Source organism: Octodon degus, unplaced genomic scaffold (assembly GCF_000260255.1).
Source record: "Octodon degus isolate 3935 unplaced genomic scaffold, OctDeg1.0 scaffold00050, whole genome shotgun sequence".
Classification (NCBI taxonomy): Eukaryota; Metazoa; Chordata; class Mammalia; order Rodentia; family Octodontidae; genus Octodon; species Octodon degus.
Window position 1 is genome coordinate 11522589 of NW_004524626.1, and position 20932 is coordinate 11543520.

Here is a 20932-nt window from a genome sequence, read left to right on the forward strand (position 1 = left end):
GTTCAATCCCCCAGCACCACATGCCAGCCAGCCCCGCCCCCTGGTGGGCTGAGCTGGCCACACACACACACACATCTCTCTCTCTCTCTCTCTCTCTCTCTCTCTCTCTCTCTCAAATAAATAAAAATAAAAAAATAAAAAATAATTAAAAAAAAAAAACTGTACACCTGGAGCATCTGCTCCCTAAGTTGTAGTCCCAACAGGTGCTACTTTCTCAGTTTCAAAGTTTAGTTCTAAGGGCTGGCCAAATAGGCCAGTGGATTAAAGCACCTGCAAGCAGGCGCAGGGGCTAGGGGTTCGATCCCCGGGCCTGCCCTGCTGGCCCCACCCCTGGGGTGCACTGAGACTGCAACTGGGACTGGGTGTGATGGTGCGTGCCTGTAATCCCAGCTCTTAGGAGGCTGTAAACAGGTGGATTACTACGAGTCTGACCTACTAGTGAGACTCTGAACACCCTGTAGACCCTTCTCTATAATACAACAAAACAAAAACATTTTAGTTCTGCTGGACAGATTGCCCATCCGTCCAGCACACTGTGTAATTCTTAGCACTCACTCTGGGAGGCTGAGGCAGGATGACTGCAAAATGTGATCCCAGCCTGGACAATTTAAGTGAACTAATAAAACTTTGTCTTAAAACAAAAGTTTGGAGCCAGGGAGATGGCTCAGTAGAATAAGCGCTTCCCTGGCAAGTGCAAGGGCCTGAGTTCAATCCCCGGTTCTGCAAAAAAAAAAAAAAAAAGTTTACAAAGGATAGAGTATGTAGCTCAATGTGGGGGTTCAATTTCCATGATCAAAAGAAAAAAAGCCTCTGTTTTTAGGGAAGCCGCTCTGCAGTCATTCACATGGGTACATCTGATGCAACCCGCTTACTGGGTGATTATTATGGTCTGAATATGCCTGATCCCTGATAATTCCTATATTGAAAGCTAAGTCCTCAATATAATGGGATTGTGAGGAAAGTGATCACATCATGAGGGCACAGCCTGTAAATTGGATTAGGGGCCTTATACGAGACCCCCAGGAGCTGCTCTTCTCTTTGTACACTGGAGGCAGCAACAGAGAGACAGCTCACTGTAACCCTGAGCACGTGGCCCCATCAGGTTATGGCATTCTGTTACAGCAGCTTGACAAGAAGGCAACTGAGAGGGCAGATGGACACAGCCTCACACACAGACCCTAATGTTGAAAGAACTGGGGCAGGCATGGGGCACACGCCTGTAATCCCAGCACTGATCACTGCCAGTTCAGGACCAGCCTGAGCTGCACAGTGAGACTGTCTCAGAAAGAAAGAGGAGAGGGGAGGGGAGGGGAAGAAAGAGGAGGGGAGGATAGGATTAGACAGGCTTGGTGACACACATCTATCATCCAGAACTCGGGAGACTGAGGCAGGAGGATGCCTACAAGTTTGAGGCCAGCCTAGATTACATTTAAAGCAGTGCCAGAGAACTAGGCACCCAGCTCAGGGGCTACTGTGAGCTCGAGCCCGAAGGCACCTAGTGACTGCACTCGCTGAGGGCGAGGGGAAGCCATGAAAAATCCAGGCTGAGCGAGAGCACCGAAGCCAAGCTGCCACCTCCTGGGGGGGGCGGGGGTCTGTGCCACAGGAGAAAGGGTGCAGCACCCACTCTGAGGCCATGTCCTACATCCTGGGCTGTGACAAGTAGCTTCCAGTTACCAGTGGCCATGATTACTACTTTTTCTTTCCCCACAACTAGGATGAAATCTGAGAGCTTCACACTGATCTACATTGTTTTCTAATTTTCTTTTTGGCAGAGTGTCATCATGTAATGCAGGCTGGCCTTGAACTCATTTATGTAGCCCAGGCTGGCTTGAACTCACAGTGATCCTCCTGCCTCAGCCTCCAGAGTGCTGCAATTACAGGGAGTGCACCACCACGCCTAGCTCTTATTTTCTTTTTTTTGTGGTACCGGGGATTGAACTCAGGACCTTGTGTTTGCCAGGCAGGCACTTATGACACTGAGCTATCTCCCTGGCCCTTATTTTCTATTTTGAGATGGGGTCTATGTCACTAAGCTGTCCAGGCTGAGCTTGAACTTCCAACCCTCCTGCCTCAGCCTCCGGAGTGGCTTGCTTACCCCTCCAACCGGAGGGAGGATATCTAACCACAGTGACGCTCAGACCGATATGGAGCCCCACACATGCTACCTTGCCCAGGAAGACTCAGACAACACATGCTAAGTTAAAATATTTTTTAAAAGACATTTAAAAAACTCCATCAGTATCCTCTACCCCAAGTTCCCTCAGCACAGCCTGGTCAGCTCAGTGTGATGCCCACAGAGGCCAGGGCTTCAGTGGCCCAGGGTGGGTAAAGGCTCTGGTCACCATACATGGTGTTCATGAAGCTGCGCACGAAGTCAGGGAAGCGCCTCTCCACGATGCTGGCACGGACAGCGCTCATCAGCTGCAGCTGTAGGGGTGCTGCATCAGAGCTGGTGCCAGGGCCCGGTGCCCCTTGCCCGCCCCTCCCCACTGCCCTCGGTAGCCACACACCTGGTAGGCAATGTTGTGCACGGTGAGGTGGTGCAAGGCGGCTGTGTTGTCACTGTGTAGCAGGGTGTGCAGGAAGGCCCTGGTGTGCCTGCAGTTTAGGAGGTAGTGGCTGAGCAGGGACCAGCCCAGCCCTGAGCCCACTAACTTCATTGCTTTTGGGGGGAGGGTTGAGACAGGGTCTTACTATGTGACCCAGCCTGGCCTCGACCCTGCAGTGATCTTCCTGCCTTAGCCTGCTGAAGATGCGCCAGCACACTCAGGCTCAACACCCACCTTTCGCAGGCGGGGCAGGGGTACTCGGGGTCTAGGGGCTAAAGTCCTTCTCACACAGCATGCGCCAGCACACTCAGCCTCATCACCCACCTTTTGCAGGTGGGGCAGGGGCACTCAGGGTCTAGGGGGCCGAAGTCCTTCTCATACAGCTTTTTCTTCAACTGCAGCTGCCCGGTGGGCACCAGGGCAGAGCCAAAGCGCTGGGGACGAGAAAGGGGAAGGAACAGAGGGTCATCGGGCTCTGCACCTCCCTGTCCTGCCCTCCCTGCCCTCCTGGCCCTCGGCCGAGGCCCTCACCGCCGTCCGTGTGGGGTACACACAGTCGAACATGTCACATCCAAGAGCCACGCAGACCACCAGATCAGTGGCATAGCTGGGGAGAGGGGAGCGGAGCGGCTGAGGCCTGGGGCAGGCCTCCAGGTCCCCTCCCCACCACCCCCGAAGACAGCCGTGCCCTCGGTTCCTCCACAGCATGTTCTTTCCCCTTCCACCTCTCATGCAGAGCCCGGGGTACTCAGCAATCAGCTCCGCGTGGGCAGGGCTTGGCCTTCCTCCCCGCAACATACCCGACCCCCATCAGGTAGCGGGGCTTGTCCTTGGGCAGCCTGGACGTGCTGAGCGCCACCATCTTCCAGAACTGCGCCTTGCTCTCACCGCCACTCAGACCGCCAATGGCAAAGCCAGGCACGTCCCTCTTGGTCATCTCTGAGAGTATAGACGGTCCCCCCTTACCACACAGCAACACAGCTTAGGTTTCTGACCGTACCAGAGTGCAAAGCCAAGCCTATCACCGTTCTATTTCCTGCTTACTGGGCCGTAGTCTTCTGTTTGTTTTGTCTTTTTCAGACAGGGTCTTGCTGTACAATAAGGCTGGCCTGGAGCTCTCATTGTAGTCCAGGCTGGTCTTGAACTGGCATGTGCTCTCCTGCCTTACTTCGCTCCCCCGCCCCCAGTGCTGGGATTACAGGCGTATGCCACCTCGCCCGAACAGGCAGTAGTCATTAAACTACATGAAAATCAGGTGCAGCATCACACACCAATAAGCCCAGTATTTGGGAGGGTGAAGCCAGAGGATCCAACTCAAGCCTGAGCAACTCAGCACTTAGTAAGACGACTTCAGAATAAAAATTTGAAAAGCAATCTGGGTGCAGTGGTGTACACCTGGAATCCCAGCTCTCGGGAGGCTGAGGCAGGTGGATTGCTGTGAATTTAAGCCCACCCTGGGCTACGGAGTAAGCCCCAGACCAACCTGAACTACAAAACACTGTCGCCTGAGGCTCAGTAGAATAAGCGCTTGCCTGGCAAGCACAAGAGCCTGAGTTCAATCCCCAGGAGGTGAAAAAGAAGAAGAAAACAAACAAAGGCACCCACATCCACATAGCTTTGGCTCTTAAGGGTCATTCCCAGTACATGCCTTTCCTTACTGATAACCACAGTCCAATCAGCATCACACTCCCAGCCCCCAGGGAGCCAGGCAAGGGACAAGCCCTGTCTCGCCAAAGACCAAACTTACCTTCAAGGCAGGTGGCCCGGAGACTGGCGTCCAGCCCGCCCTGGATGATGGCAAAGAGGTTCTGTTTGTCGGGCCGCCGATGGGCTGCAATGCACCTGTCCAGCCAGCGGACAGACCTGCAAGAGGGCCCTGGTCACCAGCTCCTCGGGCAGGGAACAGGGCTGCAGGCCCGCTGCCTTCCCCACCTGGGCCCACCTATGCATGGCCTCTTCCACACGCGGGCCGGTCACAGTGCTGCTGACCACATCGTCCAACTGCATGATGATGTCTGAGCCTGGCGGTGAGACAAAGCACTCGCTGGGAGGGTGGCCACCTTTGGTGGGGGACAAGATCCCCTCACAGGCGTTGCTGACTCCCATGGAGCTGTCCCAGATTACCGAGGAAGCAGCCCAACTGAGTGTTTTCTAAGCAGTCTCGCTAGGTAGTCAAGGTGGGCTGTGAGCTGACGGTGCAGCTCAGACTACTCCTGAGCTCTTGACCTTCCTGTCTCAGCTGCCCAAGCTCTGAGATCCAGTCAGAGCATTTTAAAAAGTCAAAAATAAAAAGTAAATTTAAAAAGTATATCTCTGCTGGGAACAGGGGCCTGAGTCTGTAATCCTATCAGAAGGCAAGACATTCGCTGCAAGACCACACTGGGCTGCAGAGTGAGTTTCAAAGCCAGGCTACACAGCAAGACTCTGCCTCAAAAAACAGAAAAAAAAAAAAAAAAAAGGAAATAAAATGTGCACCTGACCTCCCACCCCACCCTCATTGTCATTCCCAATTTAAAACCCTGTTCAAAGAGCTTGCCTGGCAAGTGCAGGGTCCTGAGTTCAATCCCCGGTACCAACAAAACAAAACAAAAACCCTGTTCAGAAGCTGGGTGAGGTAGCACAGGCCTGTAAGGGGAGACTTAGGCAGGAGGACTACAGGCCCAAGCCCATCCCGGCATCCCGCGGCCAGAGTCTCATGACTGACACAGCAGGCTGCGCTCACTCATCAGGGATTTCTCTATGAGCTGGCAGTGGGGACCTTCCGCTGGCTCCCCCTCCTCTCTGCCTCCTGCCTGGCCAGAGCTGAGCAGCTCTCCTCCTCCACACCCCTGCACCCCTGCTTCTTGCCTGGCATTGCCCAAACATGGACAGAGCCCCTAGGAGCCAGGAACCCAAAGAAGTCCTCCCTACTCTAGTGTGGGTGTCAGGTCTATATTAAAGGCTGGGGATGTGGCCCAGTGGAAAGCCCGGGTTTCCGCCCCGGTACCCCTCCTCCCACACACACATGCACTAAGTCAAGAAAAATCAAAGCTTGTTCTGTTACATAGAAGAAAAGCTCAGAATGTGCCAGGTGTGGCGCAGAGGTCTGTCATCCCCGAACTTGGGGGACTGAGGCAGGAGGGTCAAGAGAGTTCAAGCTACCGAGCTCAGATCCTGTCTCTAAAAACGAAGAACAAAGAAAATAGTAAGGGCTGTGACCTGCCGGTGAACCATACCCCATTGTAACTATACACATTTTTATACAAAAATGTCTACAAAATGTATCTTTGTTCACGGTTCAATTTCCACTACCAAAAAGAGAAAACAAATAAAAAGGAAAGAAAAGCCTAAGCTCTATCAGATACTGTGCCAAGAAATTCACCGACTTTGATTCATTTCCTCGATTTCAGTTGGCGAGAGGGAGGGTCTCCCCAAAATCTGGGGAGCAGGGCCCCCCAGCTTGCGTCCCTGCCACAGGGAAGGAAAGGACTGCTCCCCACTCTGCTCACCCAGCGCGTTCTGGATCTCCACGGACCTCTCGGGGCTCAGAAGGGTCTCTTCTCCATCATAAGGGGAGCGGAATCGGACACCCTCCTCGGTCACCTCAGACAGGGCCACGAGGGACACCATCTGGAAGCCGCCACTGTCCTGGGAGAAACCCCACCGCACGGTTGTCAAGCAGTGGGTATGCCGGGTTTCGGTTGTGATTTTTTTTAATTTTTTGAGACAGGGCCTTGCTGTGCAGTTCAGGCTGGCCTTGAATTTATAATGTAGCACTGGTTGGACGCCAGCTTGCGGAGACACTCCTGCCTCTGCCTCCCGAGTGCGAGTGCTCGGATTACAGACTGTAACCCCTTCGGGTTCCCGGCCCCCACGCCACTCACCGTCAGTAGGTTGTGAGGCCAGTTCATGAAGCCATGGAGACCGTGGGCTTTCTGGATCAGCTCAGGGCCCTGGTTGGGGTAAGAAAGTGGCCACTGGTGGACAGGACTAGATAGCGCTGGTAAGGCGCTGGCCGGCTTCGATCCCGGCAGCTGCACTCGCCCAGCACGAGGCCTGGGCTCCCCGGGGTGCTCCGTCCCCCTCTCTCTCCTTAAAGTGTGGGAGTGTCCCCAGACTTAGGCAATGCCCGAGGGTCCCCTACGCCGTACACCGCCGCCCTCCCGGGCCAAAGTCCACCCACCGGCCTCAGCCCCAGATGATAGGTATTCCCCAAACAGATGCGGCAGCCCAGGGCATCCAGCTGCTCGGTTGTGATGCCCTTCATGGTGGCCTGAGTGCCCACTGGCATGAACACAGGAGTGGCAACCGGCCCGTGCGACAGCCGCAGCTCGCCTGCTCGGGCCCTGGAGAGACTGCACTCGGCCACCAGCCGCATGATCCGCGGGGCGGACTCCAGGGAAGCCGGCGTAGCAGCCCCCGCCGCCATCTTGCTTCCTGGAACCACGTGAGCGGTGGAACACTGTGGGCGGCGCCATGTTGCCTTCTATCACGTGACGCAGGAGGCGGGTCGAAGCCCCAGGAGAGTGTCTGGGGACCATGGCAACCGACGCTTCTGCGGGTCTTCCGGTATATTCGTTTTCTCTTCCGCCGCGCGCTATCGCGAAAATTCAGTGGCTGCCTACAGATCTCATCAGCACTACTTTTCTGTCTCCACCGAAAGCCTCTCTGAGCCATGATGTTCTCCACTAGGAACTATCGCACTGCAACATAACGGCGCTGTAAAGATTTAATGGCGGTACTACATAGGTTTACACAAGGCTTGCGAAAGGATTTTGTCCTCTCTTATTTGTCCATTTCCCCAAGAGCTTAGAACAGTTCCTAGCACATAGTAAATGCTCAATAATCATTAGTTTACTCGATGAAAGAAGGAATTTCGGGTTTACAAAGAAGGCTGTGGCCCAAAACCTATCTGCATTTATTTCATTCATTCATTCAGCATATACACCTACATGTAAATCCCCCTGGACCTGCCTGCATGCCTCATGGGACTGAGGGAGACTGTGGCATGGATTTATCGAACTCTAGGTATGCTCCATTATTGATAATACATAACATATAATCGATATTATTGGAAATGGAGCTCATGGTGGCCAGCAGAGCGCGCCATTGCCCCAGAACACTTGCACTGATGTGACAGCTGTCCTAGACTGGGCTGCTGGGGAAAGACTAGCTCTGTGAGACCCTCGAACCAATTATTTCATAACAATGGCTAATGATGCCAGGTTCTCAGGGTGCCGGAGCAATCGCCAAAATATCCACCTGGGAGCTTCGCTGCAGGTCTTTGCAATTACTGTTGCCTCAGTCGGAAATATTTATCTTCTCTGAGCTCTCCATGTGTCTTGGTTACTTTTCTCTCATTGCTGGGACAAATTTCCTTCCAAATTAAGGAAGGAAATATTTATTTGGCTCACAGTGGAGGTTTCAGTCCATACTCAGTGGGCTCCAACGCAGACTGGCACATGGTAGAGGACAGCAGCTCATGGCGGTGGAAAACAGCAAAACGAGCAAAAGGGAGGAGTCGTGGTAACAATGGCAACAGAGAGCAAGTCTGTCTCCCTTATGTTGCATTCAGGCTACCTGCCCCAGGCTGGGTGTAGCATTCACATTCATAATCCCAGTGGATTGGGGGCCGGCCAAATAGCTCAGCGGATTAAAGCACCTGCAAGCAGGCACAGGGACCCGGGGTTTAATCCCCAGGCCTGTCCTGCTGGCCCTGCCCTCAGGGTGTGCTAAAACGGTGACTGAGACTGGGTCTGGTGGCATGAACCTGTAATCCCAGCTCTTGAGAAGCTGTAAACAGGTGGATCACTATGAGTAGTCTGATCTAGTAGTGAGACCCTGAACACCCTGTAGACCCTTCCCTAAAAATTCCCCCCCCAAAAATTGATACTTCTTATTTTTTTAGCAGTGCATCCAACCCATGATCTCCCGTGTGGTTGGTGGGCACTTACCTTGTACTGACCAACACCCACAACTCTAGGTGTTTTGGTTTTTTTTTTTTACTTTCTTTTTTTTTTTTTTTTTTTGTGGAACCGAGGATTGAACTCAGGCCTTGCACTTGACAGGGAAGCGCTTATTCTACTGAGCCATTTCCCCAGCCCTCTCTTTACAGCTTTGATCTAGACAGCACTGGGCATCTGTACTCATCAAGATGTTACAGGGGCCATCTCAGTGGAATAAGTGCTTCCCTGTCAAGCGCAAGGGCCTGAGTTCAATCCCCGGATGGTATTCATCAGTGCAATGTATAGTGATGCTTGACATCTCAGGTACTCACAAGGCTGAGCCAGGAGGATCAAAATTTCAAGGGCTGGGGCCGGCAAGATAGCTCAGCAATCTACAGCTCTTGCTTAGGCAAGCTTAGGCAAGTGCAGGAACTGTAGTTCAACCCCTGGCACTGCACGTCAGGCCAACTCTGCCCCCAGGGCTGGCCCAGCCAGCCACAAAAATAAATAAATTAAAAAAAATAAATAAATTCAAGGGCTGGCTGGACAATTTAGTGAGACTTTGCCCCAAAATAAAATTTAATATTTAAATTTTAACATTTAAATTTAACTTTTAAAATGGCTGGGGATGTAAATGAGTAATAACGGGCCCCTTAGTTTGAGGTGTGTGTGTGTGTGTGTGTGTGTGTGTGTGTGTGATCCCAATATTTGGGAGGCTGAGGCAGAAGGATCTTCATGAATTTGAGGCCAGCCTGGGCTACATAAGCAAGTTCAAGACAGTCTTCACCACACACTGAGACTTTGTCTCAAAAAAAGGTGGGGAGGCAACAAAACCAGTTTTTTTTTCAAAACCAGTTTCTATCCTGAAATAATTGTGTATAAAACAACATAAGCCCCATTAAATAAGGTTAAGAAAATTCAAGCAGTGCATGGTGGTGTATCCCTATAATCTCAGCACTCAAGAGGCTGAAGCAAAAGGATTGCCATGAGTTCAAGGCCAGCCTGAACTATGTAGCAGGACCTTGCCTCAGAAACAAAAAGAGGAGAAAGGAAAGGAAATACAGCTGACTGATTAATTCTTGGAAAAGTATTCAAATTCACTGATAATCAAATATCTTAAAGTTGAAATAAATGAATATTATCTTTCACCTGAAAAAAAAAAAAAAAACCACAACATAAGCCAGGGATGTAGCTCTGCAGCACAAGTGCCTGCCTACCATGTGCAAGGTCATAAATTCAATTCTCAGTACAAAAAAAAAAAAAAAAAATCTGAAGCTGACTAGGAGGGACCTAATGGTCAGTGTACTTCCCTACACTGACAATGTCTCTTACTTTCTTTTCTTTTTCTTCTTTTTATTTGGCGGAACCGGGAATTGAACTCAGGCCCTTGCGCTTGCCAGGCAAGTGCTTATTCTACTGAGCTGTCTCCCCGGCTCTCTCTCACTTTCTATGTGTGTTAAGTTAGCAAATTCTAGCAGCTCTACTTCCAAAAGCTATTTATCTATTTAATAATAACAGGAATTGCATCCAGGGCATTTGTACAGAGCTACATCCCTGCCCTTTTGTATTTTGAGACAAGGTCTTACTGTGTCACTAAGTTGTCCAAGTAGATTTGAACTTGTAACCCTCCTGCCTCAGCCTCCAAGAGTGTGGGAATTACATACACATGCCACCACATCTGGCCTACTAGGGTGTTTTCTTTTTGGGTTTTTTTAGGGTGTCTTCTTATCCTGTCACACTTAACTATCTGGGCACATGATATTTTCAACACTTTAGGGTTTTTTATTTTTGTACCAGGGATTGAACTCAGGACCTTGCACTTGCTAGGCAGGCGCTTAGGTGCTTATGCCATTAAGCTATCTCCCCAGCTCTTGACACTTTTTTATAAATATGGTTTGTGGGGCCAGGACTGAGATTACAGGCATGTACCACCATGCTGTTTCAGTGGCCAGCTTGGCATGCCTGAGGTTCTGGGACCAGCATGGCATGCGGTATAGGAGATAGAACCTGGGTCCTTGAGCTTACCAGGCAGGAGCTTATGCCGCTAAGCTATAAACCCAGCGCATTAACATTTTTTTGATAACTTAATTTTCTGCTTCCATGTTCCTCTACTGATTGCACTAAATAATCTCACACGTATTCACTGTAATAGTAAGAATGATAGGAACAGTTACAGGTTCTTGTTTCTTTTGGGGGGGTTGGAACTGGGGATTGAACTCAGGCCCTTGTGCTTGCCAGGGGAGCACTTATTCTACTGAGCCATCTCCCTGGCCCCACATACTTATTTACTGAGTAACTGCTGTGGTGGCACACCACTGTAGCACCAACAGGAGCAAGAGTCTGAGACAACCCTGGATTTCTTTATTTTTGTTAAAAAAAATGTTTCCTTTATTTATTTTTTTCTTTTTTGTGGTCAGCTCAGCCCACCCTGGGGGCAGGGCTGGCATGGCATGTGGTGCTGGGGATCAGACTGAGGTTCCTGCATGCTTGCCTAAGCTTGCCTAAGCAGGCACTTTAGACCACTGAGCTATCTCTCCAGCCCAACCCTGGGTTTCACAGGGGCCCTGTTCCTGAAAATTATGAGTCTCCAGTACTGGAAAAAAAAAAAGTTGAGAATCATTGGAAATTTATACAGGGTTCTAGGTATGGTGGTGCATGCCTGTAATTCCAGTACTTGGGAGGCTGAGAATTCCAACACTTGGGAGGCTGAGGCAGGCATATCACGACTTGGGGACCAGCCTGGGGTACATAGGGAGACTTAAAAAAAAAAAAAAAAAAAAACACTCAGGAACATACAATCAACATTATGAACACCAACTCAATTAAACAAATCCATGCCCTTGAGTGAAAACAGTAAGAGACATAAGCTACATCATACAATAGGGAAGGACAGGAGTTTTGAGATGTCGGTTAAATAAGAGTGCAAAGGGCTGGTGAGATGGCTCAGTGGTCTAAAGCACCTACTTTGAACAAGCTTAGCAAAGCACGTGGACCGCGGTTCAATCCCACAGCACCACATGCCAGCCAGCCCTGCCCCCAGGCAGGCTGAGCTGGCCACACACACACACACACACACACACACACACACAAATAAAATAAATTTAAAAAAAAAAAAAAAAAAAAAAGAGTGCAAAGTCCTGGCAAGCGCAAGGGCCTGAGTTCAATCCCCGGTTCTGCAAAAAAAAAAAAAAAAAAAAAAAACAGTGCTAAGAAGGGGAGTGTGGGGCGGGAGAGGTTGAGGTGCAAGGCGGGCGATGACAGCGTGCTGAACATGGGCGGTCTCGGAGGTCTCTGCATTCGCAGAGGTAAGGTCGGCTTATGGGAGGGTGGGGTCCATTTACGGGAAGGAGAAGAAAAGTGAGCTGTTCCTGTTACCGAGGAGTAAACTACAGCGTGGAGAAGGCGCGCAGCAGAGGCTCGATGGCGCCTGCTTAGCACTAGCGCAGTTCACTGTGAGAGCTGGGGGCGCCCTGAGCCTGCTCGTGAAAGAGGTGAGGGACGCGCGGCTTCAGGACAACGGACAGCGCCACACATGCTCCTTTGAGACCACGGACCAGACATTCCCAGGGCGGAGCCTGCGGAAGTGTCCAATTAGAAGCACACAGGGGGCGTGGCCTCGGGACCGCTAGTGGGGTTTGCGGGCTCTCGGCACAAGGGTATGCCCTATGAGGCGGGAGTTCCGATGATTGCTCAGAGCCGAGTCCCCTGCGCAGGGCACTCTGCGCCTTTCAATGGCTGGAAGGGCAGCGAGCACCGCAGGAGGCTGCGGGACTAGGGAGCCCTGGCCGTTAGAGGCTGGTACCAAATTTTTGCAAAGGGCCATCAACCCCGTGTGTGACAGGTTGGACTCACGGGGGGCCACCTCTGCCTCCTCTAGGGTTGCACGCCTAAACTTATGTTTTGTTTTTTGTGGAACCGGGGATTGAACTCAGGTGCTTGCGCTTGCCAGGCACGCACTTATTCTACTGAGCCATCTTCCCAGCCCATAAACTGATGTTCTTGTGGTATCCCGGGCTCCCTTCTTTCCTCACCCGTGTACTCCCCTGCCTAGCAGCCCCTGCTCTGGCTAACTCAAAAAAAGTATCCTCACCCACTTGCTGTGGCTCCTGGAAACCCGTCTGCACCGGCCAGCGCGGCTCCCTCTGCCAGGCACCGCCTTCCCGGCCTGACCCAGCACCTCGCCTCACTGAGGATGAAAGCTTCTAGGACTGAGGACCACTTTTCAGGGCCGCGTGGCTCCTGGGAGTTACGCGGGGCAGGGACCATGTTCACCACACAGGACCCGAACCAGAAGCACCCCAGAATACACATTAGGTGACTCCGATGAAACACACAAAGAAAGCGTTTATTTGGGGATGGGTTAGAGCGAGCACCTGAGCCTACTGAGGTGAGGGTGGAGGGACGCCTGGCTACAGAGCCAGGCAGGGCGACTTGGAGGGACAGGTCCTGCCAGCAGCTCAAGGGTGCGCACTGATGGGCAAAGACTGCTTTCCTGCCATGCAGAGGCTAATCAGCCCTGGGCGAGGCCGTTCAGGGCACCACTTAACCCGGGTGCTGGAAACACAGCATCCTCAGAGACATCACTGACACCCCCTCAGCCAGAGGGCATGCTCCTCTTTACTTCACCCCCAGGTGCCTCAAGCCTTCTACGGTGGGGTCTGCGACCCTCCTGGCAGCCTCTGCGGTGACTCTGGATGCTGGATGCAGAAACCATCTACCTAAAGCACCCTGACCCTGGCACAATCCCTGCCACAAGCCTGTCCCCGTCAGCTGCTCCGGGCACATGCGGCAGAACGCCCCAGTCCGCTGGCATAGCAAGTCTTAAGGGTTGGGATGATGCCAGCGGTCCCAGGCATCACAGGACCCTCAGCACCAGTAAGGTCCTCAAGCGGGCTCAGAATGCCCGGGTGGGGGCTCTGCAGCCATCCCTTTGGGGCAGGCGCCTCCCATGCAGCCGGATCTTGAGGCCTTCATAGGGCCAGTTAGTTGAACCTGCAGGCCGTGGCTGATCCTGGACCGAAGATGTAAGGAAAGGCTGGTGCAGGCAACACCCCAACACTGCTGGGCCGAGCCAGGAGCCATGCGTGTTCTCTGCTGTGTGCTTTGGGCGACAGCCTCCCCACCTTGAGGTCTTCTTGCTTTTTTTTCCCCCCACTTCTGACATTACTGATGTCATCTGATCTGGCTGTCCAGGTGTCCAGGAGAACTGTCAGCTCAATTGCTTCAGCACCTTGCTTGGGCCCATCATTCCATGCGCTGTGGTGGGGTCCACAGCACCAACAGTCCCTTGAATGCTGTCGCTTGAGCCACCTCTTCTTCCCCTCTCCCCAGTGTAGGTCTCTGCAGAAGCGGAAAGCACCACCCTTCTGCGTTTTAGGGCACAAACTCTCCCTTCACCGATGCCAGTCTTCAATTGACCTTGGGGAAAGCAGTAGTTCCTTGGACACAGGGTCCCTTCTCCCAGCACACAAGGTCACCAAGGGAAGCCAAGTGTGCCTGGGGCACAGTTCAGGTTTCAGAGGTGCAAGGTGGCAAGGACAGTGCGTGCTGAGGGGTGCACAGGCTCTTCCCAGACAGATGCCATCACAGCACTGTCATTGCCTCTCCCTGGGGCAGGCCAGTCCCGTCCCCCGGCTGGGTTTCGCTGTCCACATTTTGGTGCGGCGCTCCTGCAGTGCAGTGCTCTTCTGCGGGCAGCAGCCTGGGCCGTGACCCGGAAGCCAGGGATACTCTCTACTCCTCAACCACTACAGCTTGTGCCCCTGGAGGCAGAGCCGTGGCTCCAGGGAAGCCCACGAGAGAGGGGGCTGAAGGAGCCCCAGCTCCCTGGGCTGAGGACAGCGTGGACAGCAGAGCAGCGGCTCCTGCAGGGACATTCTGCTTACGATGATGTGAGATCACACTACAAACGACACCAGAACGCAGGGAGGGGGAAATCCGGCAGACCTGCACTTTTTATCCCGCGTAAAGGCCAGCGAGGGCCACCGTGGGCCTAACACTGCCAGCAGCTGGTGCCAAGAGGCCCAGGTGGACTCTGGCCAGCTAAGAGCTTGAGCAGGAAGGCAGTGGACCTGGCTAGGCTAGCTACGGGGTGAAGATGTCTGGAGGTGGCTCTTCCTTTGGGACCAGGGACCACCCTGCCATTTCACTTGGCTTCCCAAGGGTAGGAACAGCCTGGCTGGAAGATCAGACACGCAGGCCTGGGACGGACGCACTTTACTTTTTCTTTATTTGTCTACATTCGGCTGAACTCAGATATACTGTCTGAACGATCCAGACATACAAAAATCCCCACTCTTTCCCACTGGTTTTTAAAATAAAATCTTCACTTATAAAACTGAAACACTAAAGCATTAAAATACAGAAAGCTCATTTAACTCACTTCACAAAAGCATTAACATATAACGTATCCCTTCCGTAACTATTTCAAGACAAACGGAGTCAACATTAACACCAAGTGTAAATAGACAGAGGGATACTGAACGGCAAGAACTCAGAACTCTACCCAGACAAGGTTGTAATGGCAACTAACAAACCATTGAAGACATGGAGTCCCAAACACGGCTAAACAGGGGTCACGGCACGGCCCGGAGAGGCCGCTGCACCTCACAACACAGCAATGTGGACAGGTGGGGCGCCGGGAGGGCCTGCGGACGTGTTAACTGGGATGTGTCAAACTCAATCTTCTGGCGGGCGGGCGGAAGTGCAGAAGGCGGAGGCCACAGCCCGCGCGGGGCTTTATCTGTATTGGTAGTTCATGCTGTGTTCTGCGTTCCTGCTGTAGCCCCCCTGTGAGGACTGGTAGGAGCCTGGAGGGCCGCTGTAGTTCTGGCCAGAGCCGGGGGAGTTGTAGTTGGACTGTGATGAGTAGCCTCCTACAAAAGAGGGGATGGGTTAGAGGCAAGGATGAGGCCCACCCCCACTACAGCTCCCTGCAGGGCACCCTGTAGGCTTCTGAGCTGCTCTGCAGAGTCCCTCACCTGTCCTCAGGTCTGGCTGTCACTAAAAGCTTGAGAAAGCAGGGCCACAGTGACCCTGGCTTCTAGGAGGGTGACAGAAGTGGTGACCTGCCCAGCCACAGATCCAAGGGTGCCTGAGTCCTCTCCCGAAGCACATTCCACATAACTCAGGGAAGCCCTGTCACCAGCACCTCTGAAGAGGGGCCTGCACTTCCAAGAATCTGGCAACTCTGTCCTCTAAAAATGAAAAGCCCAAGAGCTGCTGTGGGCCAGGCTTACTTAATGTAAGGACTGCTGCTGCGGCCCCACTACATGGTACTCTGCCACTGCCACGTGGTGTCCCCATCACAGCATATTTGGGCCCCCCAGCTGTGCCACGTGCTGCCCAGGCCCACCTTGTTTGCCTTGGTATGAGGAGCCGCCCCCAGAACCTCCGCCGTAGCCCCCGTGTGACCCTGGGTTGTAGGACGACCCGCCTGAGCCGTAGCTGTTCCCACTGCTTCGGCCTCCACTACCACTGTAGTCTGGGGGAGAGAAGACAGTGTGGTTAGGGGGCCTGAAAGGGCGCCCCTGGACACAGCCCAGCCCCAGACTTTACACGTATCTGTTTGCTAAAACATGGCACTTATCAGACCAAAAAGTGATGCCAGGGGCGAACCCAGAGCCGTGCAAGGTCATCCTGCTCTGAGTCAGGCTGGTCACCAAGCTCAGGCACTCGGCTCTCTCATACTGCCACCATCGTCCTACCTGAACTAGGTTTGCCACTCAGTGTGAATGTCACATGACAGAGTTCAAGTCAAATCACGACGAAAAACTGCCACTGTTCTGAATTCTACAGGCTTTAGGTTTGAAATCCCACTTGGGGTGGTCCTGGGCTTCCCAGCCTTCTCATGCACAGCACAGTTCCCCTCGTATTCGCTCACAAGGACAAATGCACTACATTGCCAGGGAGGCCTGCACAGTCCCACATGGAGAGGGAGTAGAAGGCAGAGTTTAGCTCTTTCCAGAGGGCCAGAAGTGGCACTGCATTTAGTGCAGTCCCAGGAAAGTGCCTCGCAGTCTCCACCTATGCCTGGCCAGAACCTCAGGACAGGACAGGAGCTGCAGCTACACCTGTCCTTGAGAAAGATGAGTATCACACAGACCTGGGCCAGGTTCCTGGCTCAGGATCCTCATGATCCCCACCACATGGCTTTCCTCTTCCTAAGGCCCAAGCAGAAACCTGGGCAGCGCTGGGCTGTGTGGCACGCCAGGGACCAACTCACTGAATTTGCTCTCGTAGCTGTAGTCCGAGCCGCCCCCGCCTCCTGGCGAGCTATAGGAGTTCGAGTATGAGTAGTTGCCTTGCCCGTGGTTGTAGCCCTTCTGCTTGCCCTGTGGCGGGCCGTAGTTCCCGTACTGACTCTGGTTGTAGGACTGCTGCTGACCCTGGTGGGACTGGTAGCCTGAGCCGTAAGATGGCTTCTGCTGGGTCCCATGCGGTGGTTTCTTTCCAGTGTGTTTTGGGGGTACCGGTGAATTGTAGTTGTCCCCTTGGTAGTAGGAGCCATAGCCGGAAGAGCCACCACCGCCCCCGCCGCCGCCACCACCAGCATTCCCAGAATGCCCTCCGTTGCTGTAGAACTGACCTAGACAGGGAGGCAGCAGGTCAGGCGGAGGCCAAGGAAGGGAAAAGGGGAGGGGAAAAGGGTGGCAGCCGTGGGCCCTGAAGGCTGACCTGCAAGCCTGCTGCCCAGAGGCAGCAGGGGACCGGAGGAGAGCAGGGCTCTGCTGGAGAAGGCTGCCTGGCTTCGGCAGGCCCAGCCTTCAGCTCCACTCACCCATCAGTTGTGACAACAAGGGATCTTTGCCAAGCAGCGACACGACAGCAGCTTTTGCAGCAGGTGTCAACATTACAATGAGATGGGCTCCGAGCGCAGATGACATTCAGGACTGACGGCTACCCAGATGTCCCCAACGGTGACAAGAAAAGCGAAGCCCCAGAGAAGCAGCAAGCCACCCCCACCTCCTCCCTCTGTGCTGGGAACAGGCTGGATAAACACAAGCCTGGGGGACTCCAGATGCCCAGTGGTACAGCCCTAAACCCACCAGTGTTGCTGAAGACCAAGGGCTCTGACCTCATTCTTGGAAGAGCGAGGTGAGGCTCAGACCAGTGACACAGGATGCTCTCTGGTCTGCCTGCACACAAAGCCATGGCTCAGGAGCAGGGGAGATTGGCTCGGGTAGGGCAGACCTATGCCCTTCCTTGTTCCCAGCACAGCGGCTGTGGGGCAAGACGAGCCTGAGCTGCAGGACGGATGGATGAGCTTGCACCGCACTGTCAGCACACTTAGTCCTGAGGCCCAGAATGCTACTGCAAGCACGGCATCTGGTTACTACATTTATCAACCTTGTCCCACCAGAGTTTGGTGGAGTGACAGGACATTGTATGAAATCAGCGAGCCGGTGAGGCCAGAGGCCAGGATGTGAATAGCTCACCAGTGCGGCCACACTCTGTGGCACCTGGCAAGAAGCTCCTAGTCTCCCACAGCAGGTGGGCCTGGACCCAGGGAGCAGGGGGCAATGGCCCCACTGGACCCAGGGTAGTTGGGAAGACAGCCTGCTTCTCCTTCCCAGGCAGAGCTCTGAGGGCTCCAGCCTTCTGTGGCTCAGGGTGTGACCAGAGATCCCTGACGCGCTTCCCATCTCTGGAGACGGTACGGTATCCCATGCTGGTGTGTGAAGCACTAAGTCACAAGCACTGGCCCACAGGACTGCTCTGCTTGGGCATCTAGTTTTCTTCAGGCAGCCCCTCCCCATCCTATCACAAGCCACGACACCAAGATGCAGAAAGCAAACATGCGAGGCTCAGTGCAGACCCCACTCCACCCCCTCCCAAGTGTCCTGCACTGAGCACCCCACCTGCCCCGCCTGAAGCCAGAATGAATGAAGACGCAAGTACGGCGGGCTTGTTACTTTAACATGTATTGATTAAAAAAAAATAAAGAGGAGGGGAAGTTTTCAACGTCATTCAGGATAACTATTTCCTGGTATAAAAAGACATTATTCTCAAACAATAACTTTCTAAAAAAAAAAAAAAATACATCATGCAATCAGAGTTTTAAAAAGTTTCACTGAATGTTTCAAACCTTGGGGAACAAATCATACAGTAACCGTTTTGACCAGTTTTTGCCTGAACAAACACAAAATCTTGCAAGTCAACACAAAGGCAGGCTTTACTATGAAACGAGTGATGAGTGGAAGCAAAGCCCATCCAAGGAGGAGCCCTAACCAGCAAGGAGCCGCCAGGTCCCCGCGCCCTCGCAGGCGAGCCTCCAGGCCACTGCTGCCTTTGGTGTGAGCTCGGCAGGCCCCACTCCTCAGCCAGAGCCCTGAGATGGACCAGGTTCTTTCTGCTTGAAGAATTTTAAATCCCCATTAAAAACAACCCAGATTCCATTCACTTACGGCTGTGATCTTGACTTGCAAAATTTCGTGTTTTCTACCCTTTAAAGCCTGTCTATGTTTTGCACAGGTAATGGAAGCACAGTTTTGATACCTTTGAGAGTTCACTCTCTAGCTAAACCAGCCACAAGATACCACACCCCAAGCAAGAACCCACCAGTGTTACAAAGGCGGGAGGAGGTAACTCAGCGCAATGTACAATTCCCCACATTCCCAACGTTTTACATGCTCATTTAATTAAAAAGAAGGTCGGTTGCTCTGGATTCAGATGTGGTGAAATTTTCATCACTGTCAAAGGCATCAACCAGATTTGGGAGTTTGTTAAAAGGTTAAAAATTCATACAAAACCTGCTGTAAATTAAGACAAAGGTAGATTAAAATGCATCATTAACTGTCTCTTTAAATAAAGTAATGCTTTCCATAAAAAGCAAAGGTGGGCTTTTGCCTTGATGCTGAACAACGCTGGCTCTAGAATTCTGTGCAAGTCTGCACAAAAAATACATTCTCTGAGAAAATTGTTTTCCACTTAGTGTGAACTTCAATATGACCAAGTTCAAAGGCAAATCACGATAAAACTGCCATTGTCTTAAATTCTGCAGGCTAAGAGTTTCAGACAAGCTGCGGTGGAAAGCCACGGTTGAGAAACCCAGTGAAGCACAGGGACACAGCACGGACACTTTGGGTTTTGGAGTTGGAGGAAATTGGAGTAAAAAGTTGATTTTGTGTGCAATACTTTTAGACGCTCTAGGAAGACCCAAAATCATGATAGCCGTAGCAGTCTGTGAAAAAGTCACCTACAAAAGGGGGAGACAGAGCAGAGAGAAGAAATTAGAATTCTTTTGAAAAAGGGCACAGAGCGCCACATTTGAAATTCATGTTTTAGATTTCTCTGCTCCTGTGACCCCCAATGAAGGCTCCTTCTCAAGACAAGAGCGGTGCACTGGCAGGAAAGGCGCATTCATGAGATTGGTGCTCCACATTGCTCAAAGCAGAGAAATTTAAAATTCTGACTTCTAAGGAACTTGGAAGGCACACAGTGGGTGTCAGTACTAAGAGTCAAGGACACCTGTGGGGCAGGCCACAAGGGCCTTCTGACCTATCACCACAAAAAGGTGCTGGCTGCTCCTTAGCCTCAGGGAGGGTGCACGCCCTGCTCTAACTCAGGTCCCGTCCCCCCCCCCAGCTGCCACTTCCTCCCACACGGAGACAGAGAAGAACAACTTACTGTAGCCTGCTGTTGCCGAGTTGCCACCGTACCCATAGCTTCCGTACCCCGCGCCTGGAAAAGAACAGGCAGGTTATAGGGTAGGCTGTGGGCCCAGCCCAGGCCTGCCCTTTCTGGGGTCCCACACAACAGAGAAATGGCTCTCACCAGCGTTCATGTAGCCTCCATGGTTGGCACCTCCAAATCCTCGCCCTCGGCCTCGCCCACGGATGCTGCCACCTCGGCCTCGCCCTCGGAGGTTGGGGGGCGGGGGTACCTCATTGTGCATGGGGCCGCCCATCCCGAAGCCTGGGTTGTGTGGCTGAGAAAAGAGCAAGCAGTAGGGTCAGGCTGCCCATGTGCCCAGAACACAGGTCCCCATGCAACTGAGAGAACTGGGCAGTGAGGTCAGGGGCAAGGGCTTACCTTGGCAGCAAATTTTGGTCCGCCTCGCACAGGAACTGGTGTTCTCTTCTTTTTGTTGGCATCGAGGGCAAGGGGGGTATCAGGAAAAAGCTTTTCAAGAGCAGCGAGGGCAGCATATGCCTTTGCCACTTTCTTATTTGAGCCAGCACCCTGAAACTTCTGTCCATCCACCTCAACCTGGAGAGAAAAAGACAGCTGTGCTGGGGACCACTTGGGGGAAGATCCTGCCCAGGTACCATGCAGACCCCGGCCCCAGGCAAGTGTGGACAAGGAACCTCACCTCCATGACAAAGCGCTTGTCGTGGCTGCCTCCAGTCTCAGAGATGAGCTCGTACTTGAGGCCTCGCCTCTTTTCATTCAGCTCCATCACTGGGTTCTTGCCATGCTTTGTCAGGATCGGCCCCTGCTGTTTTACGTTCTCAG

The 20932-nt window shown here is 52.7% G+C and overlaps 2 protein-coding genes across 2 annotated transcripts in view; both read right to left on the bottom strand.

Moving 5' to 3' along the window:
* Positions 1-2204: 2204 nt before the first annotated feature.
* Positions 2205-6978, bottom strand: Qtrt1 (queuine tRNA-ribosyltransferase catalytic subunit 1). Its single transcript, XM_004632850.2, has 10 exons — positions 6715-6978; positions 6416-6484; positions 6041-6179; positions 4495-4573; positions 4300-4415; positions 3353-3491; positions 3084-3159; positions 2877-2986; positions 2514-2601; positions 2205-2430 (listed from the first exon to the last, which is right to left on the bottom strand). The coding sequence occupies exons 1-10, from the start codon at positions 6958-6960 to the stop codon at positions 2278-2280; spliced, it is 1215 nt and encodes a 404-aa protein (XP_004632907.1). The 5' UTR covers positions 6961-6978; the 3' UTR covers positions 2205-2277.
* A 6646-nt stretch (positions 6979-13624) lies between these two features.
* The window catches only part of Ilf3 (interleukin enhancer binding factor 3), a 39919-nt gene continuing 32611 nt past the window's right edge, over positions 13625-20932 (bottom strand). Inside the window, exons 14-20 of the mRNA XM_023716926.1 lie at positions 20790-20927; positions 20510-20686; positions 20252-20405; positions 20105-20158; positions 16701-17063; positions 15831-15959; positions 13625-15351 (exon numbers count right to left, since the gene is read on the bottom strand). Coding sequence (XP_023572694.1) covers positions 15215-15351; positions 15831-15959; positions 16701-17063; positions 20105-20158; positions 20252-20405; positions 20510-20686; positions 20790-20927 — 1152 coding nt within the window. The 3' untranslated portion in view covers positions 13625-15214. The remainder of the gene's footprint in view (positions 15352-15830; positions 15960-16700; positions 17064-20104; positions 20159-20251; positions 20406-20509; positions 20687-20789; positions 20928-20932) is intronic.

What these genes read in the sequence shown, in the direction of transcription:
- Qtrt1 (XM_004632850.2), bottom strand. Translation starts at nt 6,960, where the DNA reads ATGGCGGCGGGGGCTGCTACGCCGGCTTCCCTGGAGTCCGCCCCGCGG. An exon ending in CCGGGCCACCTGCCTTGAAG is followed by an intron (nt 3,492 to 4,299) that starts GTAAGTTTGGTC and finishes CTATACTCTCAG; the next exon opens with AGATGACCAAGAGGGACGTG. An exon ending in TGCACAACATTGCCTACCAG is followed by an intron (nt 2,431 to 2,513) that starts GTGTGTGGCTAC and finishes GCACCCCTACAG; the next exon opens with CTGCAGCTGATGAGCGCTGT.